The sequence below is a fragment of the Budorcas taxicolor genome, chromosome 17, assembly GCF_023091745.1.
Source record: "Budorcas taxicolor isolate Tak-1 chromosome 17, Takin1.1, whole genome shotgun sequence".
In the NCBI taxonomy this organism is placed as follows: domain Eukaryota; kingdom Metazoa; phylum Chordata; class Mammalia; order Artiodactyla; family Bovidae; genus Budorcas; species Budorcas taxicolor.
The window spans coordinates 11,255,418-11,275,741 of record NC_068926.1 but is presented as its reverse complement, the minus strand read 5'-3'; the positions used below and the strand labels follow the sequence as shown (position 1 = coordinate 11,275,741).

The 20,324-nt window shown below is 42.6% G+C and overlaps 1 protein-coding gene and 1 non-coding gene across 2 annotated transcripts in view; one reads left to right on the top strand and one right to left on the bottom strand.

The window, feature by feature from the left end:
• Nucleotides 1–14,552: 14,552 nt before the first annotated feature.
• The window catches only part of EDNRA (endothelin receptor type A), a 67,741-nt gene continuing 61,969 nt past the window's right edge, over nt 14,553–20,324 (top strand). Inside the window, exon 1 of the mRNA XM_052654812.1 lies at nt 14,553–14,972. Within this exon, the coding sequence (XP_052510772.1) occupies nt 14,553–14,972 (420 nt within the window). The remainder of the gene's footprint in view (nt 14,973–20,324) is intronic.
• Nucleotides 20,196–20,299, bottom strand: LOC128062684 (U6 spliceosomal RNA). The gene has a single exon (XR_008200838.1). It is a non-coding gene; the product is annotated as a U6 spliceosomal RNA (small nuclear RNA).

Below are 20,324 nucleotides of genomic sequence, written 5' to 3'. Positions count from 1 at the left end.
CAGCCAAGAGCCAAATATGTGAGCAAGGACATCTAATGCTAGCTGACGGCATTATGTGAGCCATCAGCATATCTGACAGCAGATATGTGAGCACACTCTACCGCGTGAAGGAGCCTAGGCAAGGCCAACAAAACGAACCACCCAGATGACTGAGCCCACATTTCTGATGTACAGAATCTTGAGCTAGGAAACCACTGTTGCTTTCAGCCAATATGTCTTTGGTGGGGGGAGGGGGAAGGATTTGTTTATACAGCATAAGCAGCGTAAGCTAGCTGCTACACCAGTCTTCTTCATTTTAAATGTCTCCAGGACTTTTGCCTTAAACATTACCTCCAAACCACCAAAGCGGTGACCATTACCACTTTATTCTCTGCCTCCATGCTTCATACTAAGATACACCAACCTAACCTGTCCTCTTGCCCCTAGTTACTACTAAGACATGTAAAACACTTTTGCCAAATTAGTCTTCCTGAAACTTTTCTTTCACATATCCTGATCAATGATAAATAAGGACATCTTTTTCCTAAACACAAGGTCCATTTTATCTCCTGAATATCTATTTTTATATTCAAAATATCCATTTTGATCCTAAAGCCAAGGAGCTTATATGATAAGCTCCATGCAAAAAGAATTGTAGAATTATAAAGCACCAAAAAGCCTAAAGTTAATATGATTTTACAACTTCCCGTTACATATGAGGAAACTGTCTATCCTATGACTATCCCACCATTGTTTTTGTAAGCATATGGCTTGTCTGGTTTCACAGGTTCACAGCAGGAGAGAACTTTTGTCTCAGGGTGAATCATACCTTGAGTCTACTTGTATCTTATTTAGATAATGTTTAAGTGAAACTTTTGGACCTTAGACTTAAGAATTGATGCTGGAATGAATTAAGATTTGGGAGCTGTTGGACCAGAATGAATGTATTTTGGGAGTTTTTATTAATTTGTCTATTTATTCATTGGCCATACTGTGTGGCTTGTGGGATCTTAATTTCCCAGCCAGGGACTGAACCTGGGCCCTTGGCCGTGAGAGCGCAGAGTCCTAACCACTAGACCACCAGGGAAGACCAAGGAATGTATTTTGCGTGTGAGAAGATCATGAATTTTGGTGTGGAGTGATATGAACTGAATGTCTGTATCCTATCCTCCATTCATATGTTAAAGACTTAGCCTCCATTGTGATGGCATTTCAAGATGAGGCTTTGGGAGGTAATTCAGATTAGATGAGGTCATGAGAGTTGGGCCCTGAGGACAGGATTCAGTTCAGTTCAGTCCTGCAGTCATGTCTGGCTCTTTGTGACCCCATGGACTGCAGCATACCAGGCTTCCCTGTTCATCACCGAAACCTGGAGCTTACTCAGACTCATGTCCATCGAGTCAGTGATGCCATCCAACCATCTCATCCTCTGTCATCCCCTTCTTTTCCCACCTTCAATCTTTCCCAGCATCAGGGTCTTTTCCAATGAGTCAGTTCTTCACATCGGGTGACCAGAATATTGGAGTTTCAGCTTCAGCATCAATCCTTCCAATGAATATTCAGGACTAATTTCCTTTAGGATGGACTGGTTGGATCACCTTGCAGTCCAAGGGACTCTCAAGAGTCTTCTCCAACACCACAGTTCAAAAGCATCAATTCTTCAGTGTTCAACTTTCTTTATAGTCCAACTCTCACATCCAAACAAGACCACTGGAAAAACCATAGCCTTGACTAGATGGACCTTTGTTGGCAACGTAATGTCTCTGCTTTTTAATATGCTGCCTAGGATGGTCATAGCTTTTCTATGGGATTAGTGCCCTCATAAGAAGATACCAGAGTATTCTTTCTATCATCTCATTCTTTCTCTCTGCCATGTGAGGACAGAGCAAGAAGGCAGTAATCTGTAAGGCAGGAAGAGAGGACGCTTATCACACCCTGAACATAATAGTCCCTGATGTTGGAATTTCAGGCCTCCAAAACAACAAAATTTCTGTTGTTTTAGCCATCCGGTTTGTGTATTTCATTGTGGCAGCGCCAGCTGACAATATCAGCATCCACAAGGCACTAACTAGTCAGGACACCTACCAATCTTTTCTGTCAATGTCAAAGTCTACCATGTTTCCCTGATATACCTAAATAACAATTAAAACCTAATTGCCTTTCCCTCTCCTGATATGAAGTTTCTACATATGAGACCTGCTATTGCCTTGTATGGCCAGACCGTTCAAGATGGCTGTTCTCTTGCTCTCTGCACATTCCCTGCTTGTCTACAACCTACGCACATAAGTGACCTTCTCACGTAATCAGAGAGCCCAATCAACAAATACCTACATATTTGCCCCCTGCCTTAGTTGGTGATTTTTCTAATCTTTAGATCAGAATGGCTCCCCTACAATAATTTATCAAATGGAAGACCTCTGCCCCTTAAAGGTACTTAGATCAAGGGGCTAAGAGGGCTGTAACTCTCTGCTGGTTTCCTTGGTAACTGATGAGTCAATTCCCCTTATAACTCATGGTCTTCCTATTTGCCTCAGGACTGAAGACTACTGCTGTGTCCTGCCGGCTGTCTGCTCTCCACAGTGGGCTATCACTTCAGGACACTTTTGCTTCAGACGTGTAAGATCTCCCATCTAAGAAAGCTCCGATGTGCCTGTCACTGACTCCAGGCTCTTTCTTCAGTCTTAAGGCTGGGCAATACAGGGCCTGCAGGTCTGTGGGGTGCAGCCCAACACACCTCCTTTCACTAAGTCTCCTTAATTCGCAATCAGGCTTTTTGTTTGTCTTCTTTGATTACAAGCGCAACTCACAATTCTCAAGCCCATTTCAGCCTAAGGATCATTCAAGAGCCAGAGACACAGTGATGTCATGAGAGGACCCATCTTGGCCTGTCCCCACTAACAAACTCTGGAACACTTAGGCCCCTCCATCTCTTTTAATTTCTTTTGGCCACACCACGCAGCATGTGGGATCTAAGTCCCCCAACCAGGGACTGAACCCTTACTCTCTGCCGTGGAAGCACAGAGGCCTAACCACTGGACCACCAGGGAAGTCCCAGGCCACTTGCGTCTTGTTAAGGATTCCTGCCGCAGTGTTGGCATCAGCTCTGCTGTGGATAAGTATTCTCCTCCTGACCAACTCAAGGCAGCAGAGCCCCTGCCAGCTTTTACCTTGTGCCGCTGGTCTCCCTGGCCTTAGTCCCTCCACTGCGCCACCTTCCTGAAGTGACCCAGGCCATCACATGATGCTGCTCATTCTGCTCCACCAGTCACCACACAGACAAACCAGGAAGGAACCCATGAACGTGAAAAAAGCTATCATTTATTGCCATTACTCCTGTCATGTGCCAAGACTGCAGGTATTAACACTTTCTTCTTTTTTTTTCCCTTAACTCTTATCTTTTTCATTTCTTCTTTGGTAGTTAAAAGTAAATTCTATCTCTCCTAAGAGAATCTTGAAAAGATAAGACAATTCTTCTATATGCCTCTCAATATCACTGAATAAATTAATAATTTCTTAATAACATCTCATACCTTGTGGTGGTGGTTGTTCAGTCACTAAGTCGTATCCGACTCTTTGCAGATCCCTTGGGTTGCAGCATGCCAGGCCTCCCTGTCCTTCACCATCGCCCAGAGTCTGCCCAAGTTCATCTCCATTGAGTCAGTGACACCATCCAACCACCTCATCACCCTCTTCTCCTCCTGCCCTCAATCTTTCCCAGCAGCAGGGTCTTTTCCCATGAGTAGGCTCTTCACATCAGATGGCCAAAGTATTGGCAATTCAGCTCTTCCCTGTTAGCTCAAATAGTAAAGAATCTAAAAAAAAAAAAAAAAGAAAAGAAAAGAAGCAGAATATTCTCAAAAAAAAAAAAAAAGAATCTAATGCCTAGTCCAAATCTAAATTTTCCTAGTTCTCAAAAAAATGTCCTTTATAATTGGTTTATGAAAACCAGGATCCAATCCAGGACAATGTAACTCCTCTATGTTTCTAATCTAATCCTTTTTTAATTGATTAATTCATTGAAGAGACAGGGTTAATTGTCCTGTAAAATGTCATAGTTTCTGGATTTATCTATCTGCTTCACTATGGTATTTGTTTAACTTGTGTGTTCATCTTCCATCTTTCCTGGAAACAAGAATAGCTAAAGTTTTGATTCAGGTTAAACATTTTGGGCCAGATGGAATATGTCATAAGAGGACACCTAATATCTACTCAGCCAATCATGAGTGATGCTTGATTTTTCAGCCCTCCAATGAGGCCACCAGCAGTTTATAAAACACCTGGGCTACATTCTACCTTCAGTATATTTGGATGAGATATCCTGCAGTCTTGACCACCAGGTGCAAAACACTGTTGCAGTGAGAAAACACTTTAGAGGGACTTTGCTGGCAATTTAATGGTTACGAATCTGCCCTCCAAAGCAGGGGACAATCCCTAGTCGGGAACTAAGATCCCACATACTGCAGGGTAACCAAGCCTGAGCATTGCAACTCCTGAGCCCGCAACTACTGAGCTCCCACGTGCTACAACTAGAGAGCCCACGAGCTGCAACTTAGACCCAATGCACCCAAATTAAATAATCAATCATTTATTTATTTGAAAAGCAACAGTTTAAAATACTTCCTTTTGTGAATTTAGATTAAAAATGGACCTTCAACTCCCAGGGCTTGCTTTTTCGCCTCCAGACCAGTGACACTCACTGCTAACAGCAAGTCTCAGCTCTGATAATGCCTAGTGCTGCTCTAACAGCTTCAGGATCTGGGGTACGCTTCTCCAATCTCTCAGTATCTCTCTTCTCACAACCAGCTGTCCAGCCTTTATCTCTGTGGTTCACACTGTGAGAGTCAGACCTTTTATTGCAGTTCAGATTTGGGGAGCTAAGGAATTAGCAATTGTGGAATGGGTCTGCACATTTGAATTAAGGAACTTAAATTAAATTCATAAGAACATTTACCCCAAGGACACATGAAAAGTTGCTTTTTAAGTGCTATCTTGAGTATGTCTTAATCTTCTGCAATTATTCTTCAGGAGATCAATGATAATATGACACTGAGAAAACCCACTGTAACTGCCATTACAGTAAGTCTCCACTTAATGAGCAGCTTGAACCAGAAGTCAAGTGCACCTGAGAAAGACTCCCTGCAACCTAGAAGATCTGCATATTGCATCCAATCCACCTTCCAGGGAAAATAAACAACCTTTGGGAGCTGAGTTGAAAAACTTGGTCGAAATATAAATTATATGTTTTTTAAAAGTATAAAGCAGAGAATACAGAAGTGGGGCAAGTATTTAAAGTCTTGGCTATGGGGAGAGGGTACATAATTTAAATAGCTGGTTTAAAATCCACTGAAGTCATTTTCCCCAAAGTAAAGCAGAGAGGATGAGAAAATAAATCTCCAAAAACTAAGGAAGGTTTGGATTGTTCTCACCTAGAATGAGGCAAATGTCTTACCAAGGCAGATCTATGCTGGCGATCCATATAAACATATTTGTTTGTATCTGAAGATCTTTCCAGAGAGACAGAAAGCTCTTTAATGAACTTATAGAGCAGGTCAAAAGATAATATTATAGGTGGGAAGATTTCATCTTAATGTCAGGAAGAATTTTTTTTATTGTGGTAAAATATACATAAAATCAATTTCTCATTTTAACCATTTTTAAGTGTATGGTTGTGGCATTAAGTGCAACCGTTACCACTGTCCACCTCCAGAACATTTTCATCATCCTATACTGAAACTCTGAAGCTCATTAAATAATAAATCCTCCTTCCCAGAGTCCCTCTTAACCACCATTCTACTTTCTGTCTCTGTGATGTCAACAACCACTTCAACTACCTCATATAGAAAGAAAGAAAGTGAATTCGCTCAGTCGTGTCCAACTCTTTGCAACCCCACAGACTGTAGCCCACCAGGCTTCTCCATCCATGGAATTTTCTAGGCAAGAGCACTGGAGTGGGTTGCCATTTTCTTCTCCAGGGGATCTTCCCAACCCAGGGATTGAACCCAGGTCTTCCGCATCGTGGGCCGATGCTTTACACTTTGAGCCACCTACCACCTAAATGAGCTGCAATGCCTCTCCTTCTGCGTTTGGCTTATTTCACTTACATCATGTCTACAAGTTTCATCTATGTTGTAGCCTGTGTCAGAATTGTACGCCTTTATAAGCCTGAATAATATTTCATTTACATGTATATACTACATTTTATTTGTCCATTCATCCATAGACGGACATCTGAATCGTTTCCATCTTTTGGCTATTGTAAATTATGCTGCTATGCTATTGTAAAATATGCTTCTATGAATTATGTGTATCTGTTCAAATTCCTGCTTTCAATTATTTTGGGTATGTACCCCAAAATGGACTTACAGTGATTTTATGTTTAATTTTTTGAGGAACGGCTAAACTGTTGTCCACAACTGCTGCGCTGTCTACATTCCCACCAGCAACACACACGGGTTCCAATCTCTCCACATTATTACCAACACTTGTTTTCTACTTTTTGATAACACCTAGCCTAATGAGTGTAAAGAAAGAACTTTGAATAATTAGACCTGTACCACAGCAGGATGAACTGTTCCAAAAGGTAGGGACTGACGGATGTGCTCTACCAGAGAATGACAGACTGACAGGTTCAGTTGTGCAAATATCCAAGTCATGCAGATATCCAAGTGCATCTGGTCACAAAGTAAATAAAGGCTGAAAATGAACACATGTTTTACATGCCAAGGTTTGAGCCCTGGTATAGAACATTTTCTTCCCTGAAAATATTATCAGCTTGCTAAGCCATGTGCCTGAAGTGGCACCTTTTATAATGCAAACAAAGGCACTTATAAAAGCTGTTAATTATTCTGACTGACTGACTCTTCATCATGAGGAAGATGCAGGTAGAACAGATTGATGCACAGGCTAACATCCAGTCTATTGGACTAGATGACTATTAAGGTCCTTTCCAATGGTGGTATTCTGTGGATCTCTTCGATACTATTACAAAATGAACCTTGAATCCTTTGACACGCCTTGCCTTGACAGGTGAAGTCGATAACCCCTTACCTTGAATCTGTGATCCGTGACTGCTTCACTAATAGGAGTAACTGGAATAGGAATAGGAATTCTGCAGGAGTAACACTGTATCAGTTTCTAAGCCCAGACTTTAAGAAACTGGCAGCTACCATTTCCTGTCTCTTGGGACACGCCTTCTTGGAACCCAGCCACCACTCTGTGAAGAAACATAAACCACTTTGTAGGGAGACACACATGGAGAAAACCCAATACTCATTACCAAGAAAGCAAACTATCCTGGAAGTGGAGCCTCCAGCCCCAATAAAGAGGATGATCTGTCCCAGCCAAACCCTGCCCAAATTGCAGATTGATGAGTAAGGTATGTTGTTTTAAACCACTACCATTTTAGGGTGATTTTTCTTTAGCTGCAGCTGATAATCAGAACAGTCTGGAATATAATGTGACCTGTGCTCCAAACTCACATTTCCACAACATGCCTCACACCAACAGTGCACTGAAGGATTCCCGGGTGAGGTCTTCCCTAAGGAGCCCTTGATTAATTTTTTTCGATAGAATGTTTTATTTTGATTATTTACTTGATATTAAACAATCAGATTATTAAATATTCTCTCATGATTTTTTATCAAGGTGTAGTTAATTTACAATATGATGTAAGTTACAAGTATGTAACAGTGATTTGTAATTTTTACAGATTATACTCCATTTAAAGTTATTATATTACCTATATTCCCTGTGCTATATATCTTTGTAGATTATTTTATACATAGCAACTTATACTTCTTAATCCCCAATTCCTGTCTAATCTCTTCCCTCTCTCTCCTCACTGGTAACCACTAATTCATTTTCTATATCTGTGTGGTTTCTTTTTGTTATATTTATTGTTGTTTAGTCACTCAGTCATGTCTGACTCTTTGCAACACCATGGATTATGGCCCACCAGGCTCCTCTGTCCATGGAATTTTCCAGACAAGATTACTGGAGTGGGTTGTCATTTCCGTCTTATATTTATTAGTTTGTTTTATTCTTTAGATCCCTCATATAAGTGATTACATACAGTACTTGTCTTTTGCTGCCTTATTTCACTAAACATAATATCCTTTGAATCCATCCATGTTGCAAATGACAAAATTTTGGGGTTTTTTATGGCTTAGTAGTATTCCATAATATATATATGTACTTTATTAAAAATCAGAGACATTACTTTGCCAACAAAGGTCCATCTATCAAAGGTATGGTTTTTCCAGTAGTCCTGTATGAATGTGAGAGTTGGAACATAAAGAAGGCTGAGTGCTGAAGAACTAATGGTTTTGAACTGTGGCGTTGGAGAAGACTCTTGAAAGTCCCTTGGTCTGCAAGGAGATCAGACCAGTCAATCCTAAAGGAAATCAATCCTGAATATTCATTAGAAGGACTGATGCTGAAGCTGAAGCTCCAATACTTTGGCCACCTGATGCGAAGAGCTGACTCATTAGAAAAGAGCCTGATGCCAGGAAAGATTAACGTCAGGAGAAGGGGACAACAGAGGACAAGATGGTTGGATGGCATCACCGACTCAATGGACATGAGTTTGAGCAAGCTCAGGGAGATGGTAAAGGACAGGGGAGCCTGGTGTGCTGCAGTCCATGGGCTCACAAAGAGTCAAACATGACTCAGTGACTGAACAACAACAACTTCTTTATCCATTCATCTATTGATGCATACTTGGGTTGCTTCCAAATTTTGGTGATTGTAAATAATGCACTGGGGTGCATGTATCTTTTTGAATTAGTGTTTTCAGTTTTCTTCAGAGATATACCTAGGACTGGAATTGCTGGATCATATGGTAGCTCTATTTTTAGTTTTTCAAGAAATCTCCCTACTGTGTTCCACAGTGGCTGCACCAATTTACATGCCCATCAAGAGCATATAAGGGTTTCCTTTCTAAGGAGTTTTTATTTCTTTTCCTCATCTGCCTCATCTCCTCTCCCATATTCCCATTTAAGATAAAACTGTTGAAACCCACCTTTGGCAGCATCTGCATCCTCCCTGATTGGATTTCTTGAGGAATCATAGGTTTCTCAGAGCCACACACTGGACCTTTCCACAGTCTCTTCAGATGCTCCTATTTCACCCTGAGCTGGTAGTATATAGACTTCACGGGACAACATAGACACAAAACGTCCTTGAAACAGTCAGCTGCTGTGCGTACTGGCTCTTTGTTGTTGCTGTTCAGTTGCAAAGTTCTGTTGGACTCTGCCACCCATGGACTGCAGCACACCAGGCTTCCCTGTCCTTCACTATCTCTTGGAGTTCGCGCAAATTCATGTCCACTGAATGGATGATGCAACCTAACCATCTCATCCTCTGCCGCCCCCTTCTCCTTTTGCCTTCAATCTTTCCCAGCACTTTAACTTGCTATAAACTTAAGAGGGAGCTTAGAAGCAAGCAAAGGGGCAGGGAACGCAGAGCATAAACCGCTGGTTCCGGACCCTGACTCTCTGCAGCTGCTCCAAGCAGAAAAAAAATCTGCTTGCACTCACTGGGGAGGGAAAGGTTTCTCAGCCAGCCCTTCCTTAGTTCTGGGTCTTGTTTGTTAAACTACCCTCCTCCTCGACGACCGCCCCCTCATCACCACCACTTTCATTTCAGGAAGGAAATAGTTAAAAAGACTCCAGCCCTTCAGGGCCTGGGAGGGGGCGGCCGCCTAGTGCTTATTGTGGCTGCATCCCTGGAGGGCTGGAAGGCTGGGACTTTCTCGCCGCCCTTGAGTGGACTAGATCTGGGAGCTTTGCGAGGAGAAGTGGAGGACAGACGCGAGGCGCGTTCCTTCGGAGTTTTCTTTTTCTCGCGAACCCTCGCGCGCGCACACAGCCAGCCCTTTGGTCTGGCGATTGCGGATCAGAGGTGGAGAAGCTCCATCCCACCAAGTGGCTGAAGCCTGGCGGCTCGGGGAGGACCTCCCCAGAGAAGCTGTGCCCAGGAAGTTTTCCGAAGCGGAGGCAACGGTGCAACCGGGGCCGCCGCCGCGCCGGATCCCGGGACACTCGCTATTCACCCTCGCCTGTTCGGCTTCAACTCGCCCGGGCGCCGCACAGGGACCGCGCAGCCGTCTGAGCCCGCGGAGCTCCACGGTCGGTGCAACTCTTTCCTCTGCGGGTCCCGAGTCGGGTGGGGGAGACGCTGGTGGGCCCCTGCGCAGGGAGGAGAGGTGACCTCCGACCGTTGTCGCCCGGCGCCGGCACCTCCTGCACCGGGGCTGGCATCACCTGCCCGCCGGGGCGCGTGGCTGCGCGGGCGCCTTCCTGGGCGGGTGCGCGCCCGGGAAAGTTTGGGGTTTGGGAAACTGATGCAAAGCCCCTCAGCCTTCCCGGGCGGGCGGCGGAGTTTTCGTCAAAAGAAAACCTGGGTCTCCCTTTATCAGGCGTGCGAGAACTTTGTGGACCATCACGCCCGTGTCGCTGGCTCCAAAGCCCGCTTGTGAAGTTTGCCCCGCAGCCCGCTGCTCCCGCACGCCCGGGACGTGCCAAGGGTAGCCAAGGGCACCGGGTGTGAGCGGCGGATGTGTTCGGGAAAGATGTTTTTGGAGAACCCCCAGGGCAGCTACTTTGGAAACCTGCCTGTGGAGGTCTGGGCGTTTTGATCTGTGTCCTCCTTTTAAAGGACACTTGTCGCCCTTCACGTGCGGAAAACGAGGGCCGTTCCCACATAATAATCAGCCTCTGTTTAACGCCATCCTAATGGCGTTCTGGGTACTTGGCGGCAGAGGAGGTGGGCTGGGAGGCATATTAAAGACAGGCGTTGTCAGTCAAAAGAGTTACTAATTTCTTACTCAGTGAGCAAAACCCACCAAAGTGGGGGGAGGGGGGCGGGGCGGGAAACTTATTTAAAAGTTCCTAGTTTATCTGTTTTTCTTTTTTCTCTTGTAGATTATTTATGTTCCCTCGCCCCCGCCCTCCGTTTTGTGTTAACTAATTGAGAAATACCCTGGCAATCATTTCATGTAAATTACCTGCTCTAAGCTCATGCCATGTGGGTAAGGCTGGAATTTCCAAATCACAAATTTGATGAACTTTGATCTGGAGAGTCCCCAGATGTGAAAAGGTTTAAGCATCAGGATAGAGTCCTCTTGCTTCATAATAGCTTTTGAACTCCAGCAAATCTTTAGACCCCAAAGATGAAGAATGCTGAATCTGTAAACCAGGTTCCTCAGGTCTGAACCTGAGAGGCTTCACTAGAGCTATGACTGATGATGAGTGATGATCTGAAGCCAGCATGACTTAGATCCGTGGAGATGAGCTAAGACTCATCCTTGGAGGAACATGCAGTTCAGAGGGTTTTTTCCCTCTGGTTTTGTGTCTTTCAGCCAATGATGATATGGCAGTCACATGCCTTTGCCAAGTATACCTTAGTTCTGCAGCTTCATGTGTGTACAGACAAGGCTGAGCGAGATGACTTCAGAAATGGTGGTGTCACTGTTGGAGGAGGGAGACAAGTGGTTTTTATGGTAGCCAGCTCACACTTTGATAACAACCCACAGTTTGATAAGACTCCTCAACTCTTGCAGTAATCAGCTCACCAAGCGAACCGAAGTGCTGATGTTCAAACAGTAGTGCTACTTTTGTGAACCACCTAGCCAGGTCCGTTCACAAAATATTCTCCTAGCAGACTATGATGGGCACAAAGCCATTCCATTTCTGAGAAAGGCCTTCTTGTCTCTTACTTTGAAGAAAACTCATTAAGGTTCATTCCCATTGGGAAACTGGAAGGCATTAATCACTTAAATAGCATAAGATATTGAAGAATTTCCTTTTTTCATCTCTGATCTGAAGAGGAGGGTGACGATATGCTTTATTCTTGGAGCGGTGTGGGGTGGAGTCCTGATCACCACTGTGTAACTGAAATAGCAGCGTTTCATAGGTCTATCAATATTTTGTCAGATACTCCAAACCGTAAGCAAGGGAAAAAAGAAAAACAAAACTGCGTACTATTTGACTTGGTCAAAAAGTTAATTTTGTACCAGCTTTTTCCATAAGCTGGTACAAAAAACCCAAATGAACTTTTTGGCCAATCCAATACTTGCAATTGTCTAGGCAGAACCGTGTGCCCAGTATGCTCGTAGCTTAGAAAAATTGATATTTGAATCACTTAATCAGACTGAATCAAGTCCTATGATTAATTAGACTGAAGGGTTATACCTGGCCTACCACTTCTTGGTCACAAAAACGTAACTTCTTCAAGGCTGTTTCCTCTTGATATTCTCCCTGCCTATCTAGAGCTGTAAAGCTCAAGTCAGATAACAAATAGGTGTAAAATAGATTACCATAGCACGTAAACTTTTTTTGGCCTCGTGGCATAGTTGCCTGACCAGGGTTGGAACCCATGCTCCCTGCAGTGAAAGCACAGGGTCTTAACCACTGGACCACCAGGGAAATCCCAAATTAATTCAGGTTCCTGGGGAAAACATCTCTGGGGAAGGCAGAAGTATACAGTATTGCACCTTACATTTACTTTAGACCTGTACACCTTGCATAAATCTCATTTCTTCATATATTAACTATGCCCTAAGCTTTATTAATAACCAAGATAACTGTCAAACTCCTAAACATGGTTGATATCAACCATGGATAGATTCAAAAGGGCACAATTCTTAAAACTTAAATTGTGACCTGGGTGTGTTCATCCTATACATACACTACATCATAAATGAAAGATTCACAAAAACTCACAGAAAATATCCAAAAGATCAAAATGGGAAGCGCCATTTTTATATATGATAGTTGTGCAATCACCAGCCTCCCTCATTTCCCAGCATCTTTTCTTTAAGCACTGAAGTAGAAATCTAGACTCCTGAACAAGAAGGACCACTTGCTCTCTGCGAGTGACTAAAACAAAACAATGAAATGGTCTTCTGCAATCACATCTAAGCACCCTGCAATGTCTGTTACTTCTTCAGAATGCTTGAAACATTGTTGAATGTTTTAAGTGCTGAGTGTACCGTCTAGCAGTTAGGAGCTCAGACTCAAAGTCAGACTCACCTGCCTCGGTGTCATAGAAGGGCCACATCAGCTATGGTCTTGACAAGCTACTTGACCTTCCTGAGCCTGTTTCCCTGTGTTTATAATGGAAACAGATATACAGTTCTCGTGGTCATTGTATGGATGAGATGACATCACACGTGTGAAGTGCTCAACGTGGTGAATGGCTGGTCAGAATCAATGTAGCTATAAAGCATGTTTAAAGAATGTATAAAGGATATTTGGAAAATCAAATAGTATACCTGGTCTGGGAAAGTCCATTACTCCTAGTTCTACTCATTGACAAATCTTCTTACAGTAATTTCTGACAAATGGAAGAGCAAAAAACTCCTGTCAGAGGATGTAGATTGGACTTCCCTGAAGGTTAAGACCTGTGGTTAAGACTTCCTGTGGTTACGACTCCACGCTCCCAAAGCAGGGGGCGTGTATTCAATCCCTGGTCAGGGAACTAGGATCCTACATGCCGTGCGATGCCCACCCCCCAAAAAAGAGGTAGACTGTACGCATTATTCATCCAAGTTTTTAATAAAATGAATGTTGTCTTTATCAACTATCTTATTTTTAATTGACTAAGATTGTTAAATGTATTGATGGTTTACTCACAGTTCTGATTTTCAGTGAACATGATACTTAATAGCACCTGAGCTGCACTTTATTTCTATTTTATTAAACACATACATGTGCATTTTATTTCTATGTTCATCGTAGAAATAAACACATACATGTTAACAGCACACGTGTTGAAATACTAGATTGTTAATTATAAAATTTGGTGATCTTATGCCTTACTACTATATGACTTTCACTCAGTATGTAATGTCTTTTCCATTAGTAAATAAAATATTGTTATCTCAACTCTTGAAGATTTTCTGTAATTCAGGCTATCAGCCTAAGTGTAAGGGAGAAAAGAAAGTAACTTCTGTTCTACCTAAAGAGGAAACTGTCAAGGCCTCATTCACATTATCATCTGTAGATGTAGACGTGTGCATGCGTGTCCAGTTGCTTCAGTCGTGTCCGACTCTGTGTGACCCTATCGACTGTAGCCCGCCAGGCTCCTCTGTCCACGGGACTTCCCAGGCAAGAATACTGGAGTGGTTTGCCATGCCTCCTCCAGGGGATCCTCCCAACCCAGCGATTGAACCTGAGGCAGCTCCTTCATCTTCTGTGCCGCAGGCGGACTCTTTACCACTGAGCCATCCAGGAGGCCCCAGGCGTAGGTATAGCTATGGGAGAAAGGTGAGGGAGACAGAGGCAGTGGCAGAGATGCAGAGATATAACTCGCCCTGAGAGAGAGCTTTGATCTTGCCTGCTTTTGCTCTCCCGTGGGGTGACCTGACACAGATGTTATCTGCTTACCAAATAAATCCTGCTTTTTAACTGAGGCAGCAAATTATCATCAACTGCAATCTTACTGGCAGCTGGACTTGTAACCAAAATCATTTTTTCTCTTTTCTTTTTCCAGGTGGAGAAAGGAAGGAAAAAAAAAAAAAAGAGGGTGTCAAATCAACAGATTAAGTGACATTTCCTGAAATTTGCATCAAGATGGAAACCTTTTTGCTCAGGGTGTCCTTCTGGGTGGCGCTGGTTGGAGGTGTCATCAGTGATAACCCTGAAAGCTACAGCACAAACCTAAGCATCCGTGTGGACAGTGTCACCACTTTCCGTGGGACAGAACTCAGCTTCGTGGTTACCACACATCAGCCCACAAATTTGGCCCTCCCCAGCAATGGCTCAATGCACAACTATTGCCCACAACAGACTAAGATTACTTCAGCTTTCAAGTACATTAACACTGTGATATCATGTACTATTTTCATCGTGGGAATGGTGGGGAATGCAACCCTGCTCAGGATCATTTACCAGAACAAGTGCATGAGGAATGGCCCCAACGCGCTGATAGCCAGCCTTGCCCTTGGAGACCTTATCTATGTGGTCATTGATCTCCCTATCAATGTATTTAAGGTAGGAAATCACCGCACGTGCGTTTGCAGGTTGGAATGCATGCTCTGGTTCCATAGTTGAGAGAGGTGCTACAGACCTTTCTGTCCTTTGGAATTTCAGTCTGTGCTTTTACTGAGAGCCATTTCTGCTGTCTTGAAACTGGGTGACATTTCCTATTTTTATTATTTCTTCAATGTGACACTGATTTTCTGACTTATTTATTAACAAAAGAGTATCTCAGGGATGACTCTTCAAAGTTATGGTCTTCCATGAATGGGGTACTCATGCCAGTCCTAAGCTGGCTGAGTGGATGGGCAATATGGGAAAAGAGCAGTGGATGTTTTTGAGATTCCATTTCTGGGGTGAGACCTACTGAGCCCAACAAGTATTTAAAATAAATGTATCTTCAGTTTTAGTTACCTTTACGGTGTGATGCTGTCTGGGAGCCAGATATCCACAGTGTGACTTGAAATGAGAGGGCTTGTTTTATTTTGACTGTCTGGCTGATTGAAGTCAAAGGTCATGCTGGCTTCTGCAGTTATCTGGGTGACTTAGAGATAACAGGGTGCATGTGATGGCAAGCCTGGTGACCACGTTGAGCAGCGTTGCTAAAACCATTTAAAACAGGCATCGCTTTACCACTGCCTCCTTGCTTGTTTCAGCTTACATTTATGGAGCACCCACTGTGTGCCTGCGTGCACCCACTGTCCAGAGCTAGGGAGTAGGACCCAAGGTAGTGCCTCGGTGGGAGAAAATGGTAACTCACCCATTGTTGGTGTGATCACCTTGCTTTCGGGACTGCTGCTGCTACTAAGTCACTTCAGTCGTGTCCGACTCTGCGCGACCCCATAGATGGCAGCCCACCAGGCTCCGCCATCCCTGGGATTCTCCAGGCAAGAGCACTGGAGTAGCTCTCGGGACTAGTTAGTACCAAAACAACCACAGCCAAAAGCAATTAGTTGTTCCATATTTGGTTTAGTGGTTGTGAGGGGAAAACTGCTGCAAGAATTCAAATGAGCTAAAATTCAAATGAAATTTCATGGTCTTTGCCAGATGTTTCGGAATGTCTTTATTCCTAGCCCAGGGAAAGCACGTTCCTCAACCTTCTTCTTTTTTTTTTCTCCTTCTATGTATTATCTGTAGAAACAAAACTATTCTGAGCAAGAATACTCTGAAATATGACTGAGAGTGGAAAGTTTTGTCAGTTACAGACATGATTAGTTTTACGAGAAATAATAGCCTCTCGGTTTTAAGTAAATAGACTGCGACCGTGGTGAAATGACACTGGCCTACTAGAAGAAGCAGTGGTCTGACGACAAAGATGAAAACACTGATGAAAACTTTGAACATTACAAGGAAATAAATCATCTCACAATTATTCCAGTACTCTGCCAAATTGGGGGAATTAGACAACAAAAAGTTAAAAATCACATACCATCTCTTTCCACAGAAGGGCATGAACACATGTGTTTTCTATTTGAACTTAAAGCAGAATTTCAGAACCAAATTAGGAGGCAAAATTGTAAATAGGAGGCAAATGTGTAAATAATTTAAAATATTTAGCATATGCTACAGAACTTTATTTTTTTCTTTTCAAAGTTTATTTTCTCTTTGTGAAATAGTATATGTACTCAGCATAGCTTCCTCAAGACATCTCTTTAGTAAGAGATTAAAAAATGTCGACATGACTTATTCACAATCATGGTGTAGAATATTAAATAAACATTGATTATTCATATTTATACAGCTAGTTAACCAACCCATTATGGCTCAGGAAAACAACAGAACTGTCTCTGAATAATAATCCCTATCTGACCATGTGCAAAAGCAGCTTTTTGGCACATCAGTATCTGCTGAGAAGGAGACTTCTCTCTTTGAGGTGCTACCTGCCACTCACCAGACTAAACTTCATTTCTATTCCATAATAACATTTTAAGTCAGATCACATGGAATAACTCCAAATTTGGTGAAAATTCAAATAAATCTTTGTTTTACACTCATACAGCAATGCATGAAAACTAGCATTTCCTTATTTGACTTTATAAGTCTTCCATCTTGGGAATGCAATACTTTATAGTGCCATTTTCAACAATGTGGACAGTTTGATGTGTTTCTTTATTGTGGGAGTACTTTCATATAATTCCTGTTTTTCTAAAACTCATGTAATGAGTCATTTAACCAATGGTTATTTTAGAAAGTAAACCTTTGGGGTTAAAAAAAATTACTCTTTAGTCATTTCAGTCTTCTTTCAGGGGAAAAGAGAAAAGCACTGGAGTGAGCATAAAAGTCTCACAATATTCAGGAGTTATTTCTACTTCCTCCTGGCAGTCCTCTTGTCTAGGTTAGGGAACCATAAGATGTTACTGTTTCTTTGACTTCGGCCTGAGAGGGTCAAGAGAATTCCTTCTAAGCAAGCTGCCTCCTGCTGTAAGAGTCTGATGCCTTGAAGTCTCACACATCAGACCTATGGATTCCTCTGACCATGTCGAACTGTCTCTGTATTTCAGGGCAAAATAGTAGCCATCTAGTTTCACTGTACCATTATGTTTAGGTACCAATGAAAAGTGCACAGACTTGAAGAACATTCTATTGAAGAGATGCATGAAGCTTCTTTATCTCCCCTACTATTAGAATTAGGTTGAAAGAAGAATGGTTGAAAGGACGTGCCATGTTCTTCAAAGAAAGATAAGTTTTCAAATCTCACATGTGGTCATTGTGTTTAAGAGTTCCATCACTTGCTTTTTAGACTCAGTTCTAAGGTGTCTCCAGAGGGCAAATATTGCATTGAGTTGGGTTAGAATCAGAATAAGTGAAAGCAGTGTACAGGCGGCAAGCTAGACTTGCTGATTAGACTATTACAATAAAAAGGAGAGTACGTGACAAAGTGTTCTTTCTATTCGCATTTTGTTATCTTTCTTTCACTTTGAAAGAGGTTGCACTGAAACTGTTTCATGTGTTGATGTGCTGGAAGAGCAGAGCAGCCAGTCTCAGAGGACTAGGCTGTTTCTGTTTGGTCATCATCCTGTGCAGCTGGTGTTGGGTGGCTTGGGATGCTCTGTGGGCATGGAAGAGGCGTTCACTACACATCTGAATTTCCAGGTTTCCTTGTTGATGTCTGTCGTGTCAGGATTTCTTCCTCCAGGCTGTAATGGACGTTGCCTGCACTTATCATGTGCTTCTCTGCTCGGACACCCCCAAGAGCTCCTGCTTCTTCCTAACATGCACGTGCATCTGTTGTGCGAATGCCTCACTCCCCCTAAGTAACGTTCTCCACCCTGAGGCTGGATATAGTCACCGAATTGCCTCTGCTGAAGCATGTACAAATCCTGAATTTAAAACTGAATTAGGTCTTAAGTTATATACATTGCATGGAGAAGAAATAACCCAAAAAGTGAAGAGAAATTCCTCTGGCCCTGTTTACACTTGTACGAGTACACACACACACACACACACACACACACGTCACCTGATAATAAAAATCAAACAGTCTGAGACAATAAACTATAAAGTAGAAGGAACCAAAGGATGCAAATAAATGCCAATTACCTTGTTGGCTTTCAAGTGGCAATGTTGAAGAAACACTATTGTTTATCAAGGGATTACTCTAATTTTGAATTGTACAAAAAAAAAAACAACACACATATCATTAGCTTCATGAGAAGACTGACAAAAATAGGAGAGAGGAGAGAAAAGGACTTAGTAGACCCTTTCAAATAGTCACACTTATAACCAAACTGATGATGGATTCAATCTGTCAAGAATTACACTATCTGATATCCTGAATTTTCAAGGAAGGTAAAAACGTAGCAAAATAGATCAATCTGTATATAAAATATTTACATTCATTACAATGACAAAGCATCATATCTGTGTTTCGAATGCAAAAATACCCCCTAATGACTCAATGACCATATAGATTAGAAGTATAGAATTTAATAATTGTATATATTTTTAATGACTCATTTATGTGAACTTTAGGGAGAGAGGTTTTAAACTTGAATAGAGTGGAAACCCTAAAAGTGATGTTGGTGCATGGGTGGGCCAAAGCTTGGTATCATGTGCTCTCAGTTCAGTTCAGTCGCTCAGTTGTGGCTGATTGTTTGTGACCCCACGAACTGCAGCACACCAGGCTTCCCTGTCCATCACCAACTCCTGGAGCTTACTCAAACCCGTGTCCATCGAGTCGGTGATGCCATGTGCTTTCAGGACAACAGTAACTCAGATGTACACACAGATACGCCCATATGCCATTGCACCTCAGCCTCTTAAGTAGAAGCTGGAATGTGGGGAGATTTATGTAGGAAGGAAGCAGAATGGAGAGGATGAGATTGGCAGCCATGGGAAGAGGGAAGCAGGTGAGCCCAGGGACTTGGCATGGAAATGCCATCACAGGGGGGAGCTGGAACCAGTGACGTCATAGACAGTCCTGTAGGTGAATAACGGCTCCACATAGCATGTAGGTTAAGGCAGATCTCTGAGAAGGAGCTAAGCAGCCGGTGACATATCCAGTAATTAGTTGTTGACTGATTGGGTCCACTCCAAGCAACCACCTCTTCCTGAGGACAACAAGGAAAAATAAACAAAGACAATTTCTGTATGAAATTATCAAGGATATTTTGCAATGAAAAGCCAAGGTTCCCAATATGTTGCTCTGGCAGAGGATCTGAGCAATGTGGAAACCAGAGACGTTCACACAAAGCCAGTTTATCTCCATATTCACACAGACTTTGACATCTTGTGCAACTGAAATCCATCTTGTTTGGGCAGCCATACAAGAGTTGTTTCCGGACACATCAAATCACCAGGGCAATATCTGTGTTGGAAACAAATTGCCCCAGCATATAAAGCATATGCCTCAAACATAGAACCTGTTCAATAAGTGCTTTTTAATACTGTTTAATGAAACCACGTCAAAATGATGCGATTAAAATTAACTTCTTTTTTTTCCCACTGAAGTAGAGTTGATTGGCAAGGTTGTGTTAATTTCTGCTGTACAGCAAAGTGATTCAGTCAAACAGATAGATCCTTTTTCATATTCTTTCCCATTATGGTTTTTCACAGGATATTGAATCTAGTTCCCTGTGCTACACAGTAGGGCCTTGTTGTTTATCCATCCTATAGATAAGAGTTTGCATCTCCTAATCCCAAACTCCCAATCCTTCCTCTCCCACCCTACTTCCCCCTTGGCAACCACAAGTCTGTCTTCTATGTCTGTGGGTCTCTTTCTGTTTCTTAGATAAGTAAAAAATATAGGAACACTTCACAGATTTGCATGTCATCCTTGCCCAGGGGCCTTGCTAATATCTGTATTGTTCCAGTTTTAGTATATGTGCTGCTGAAATGAGCACCAAAACACACTTGGAATCTGATTTT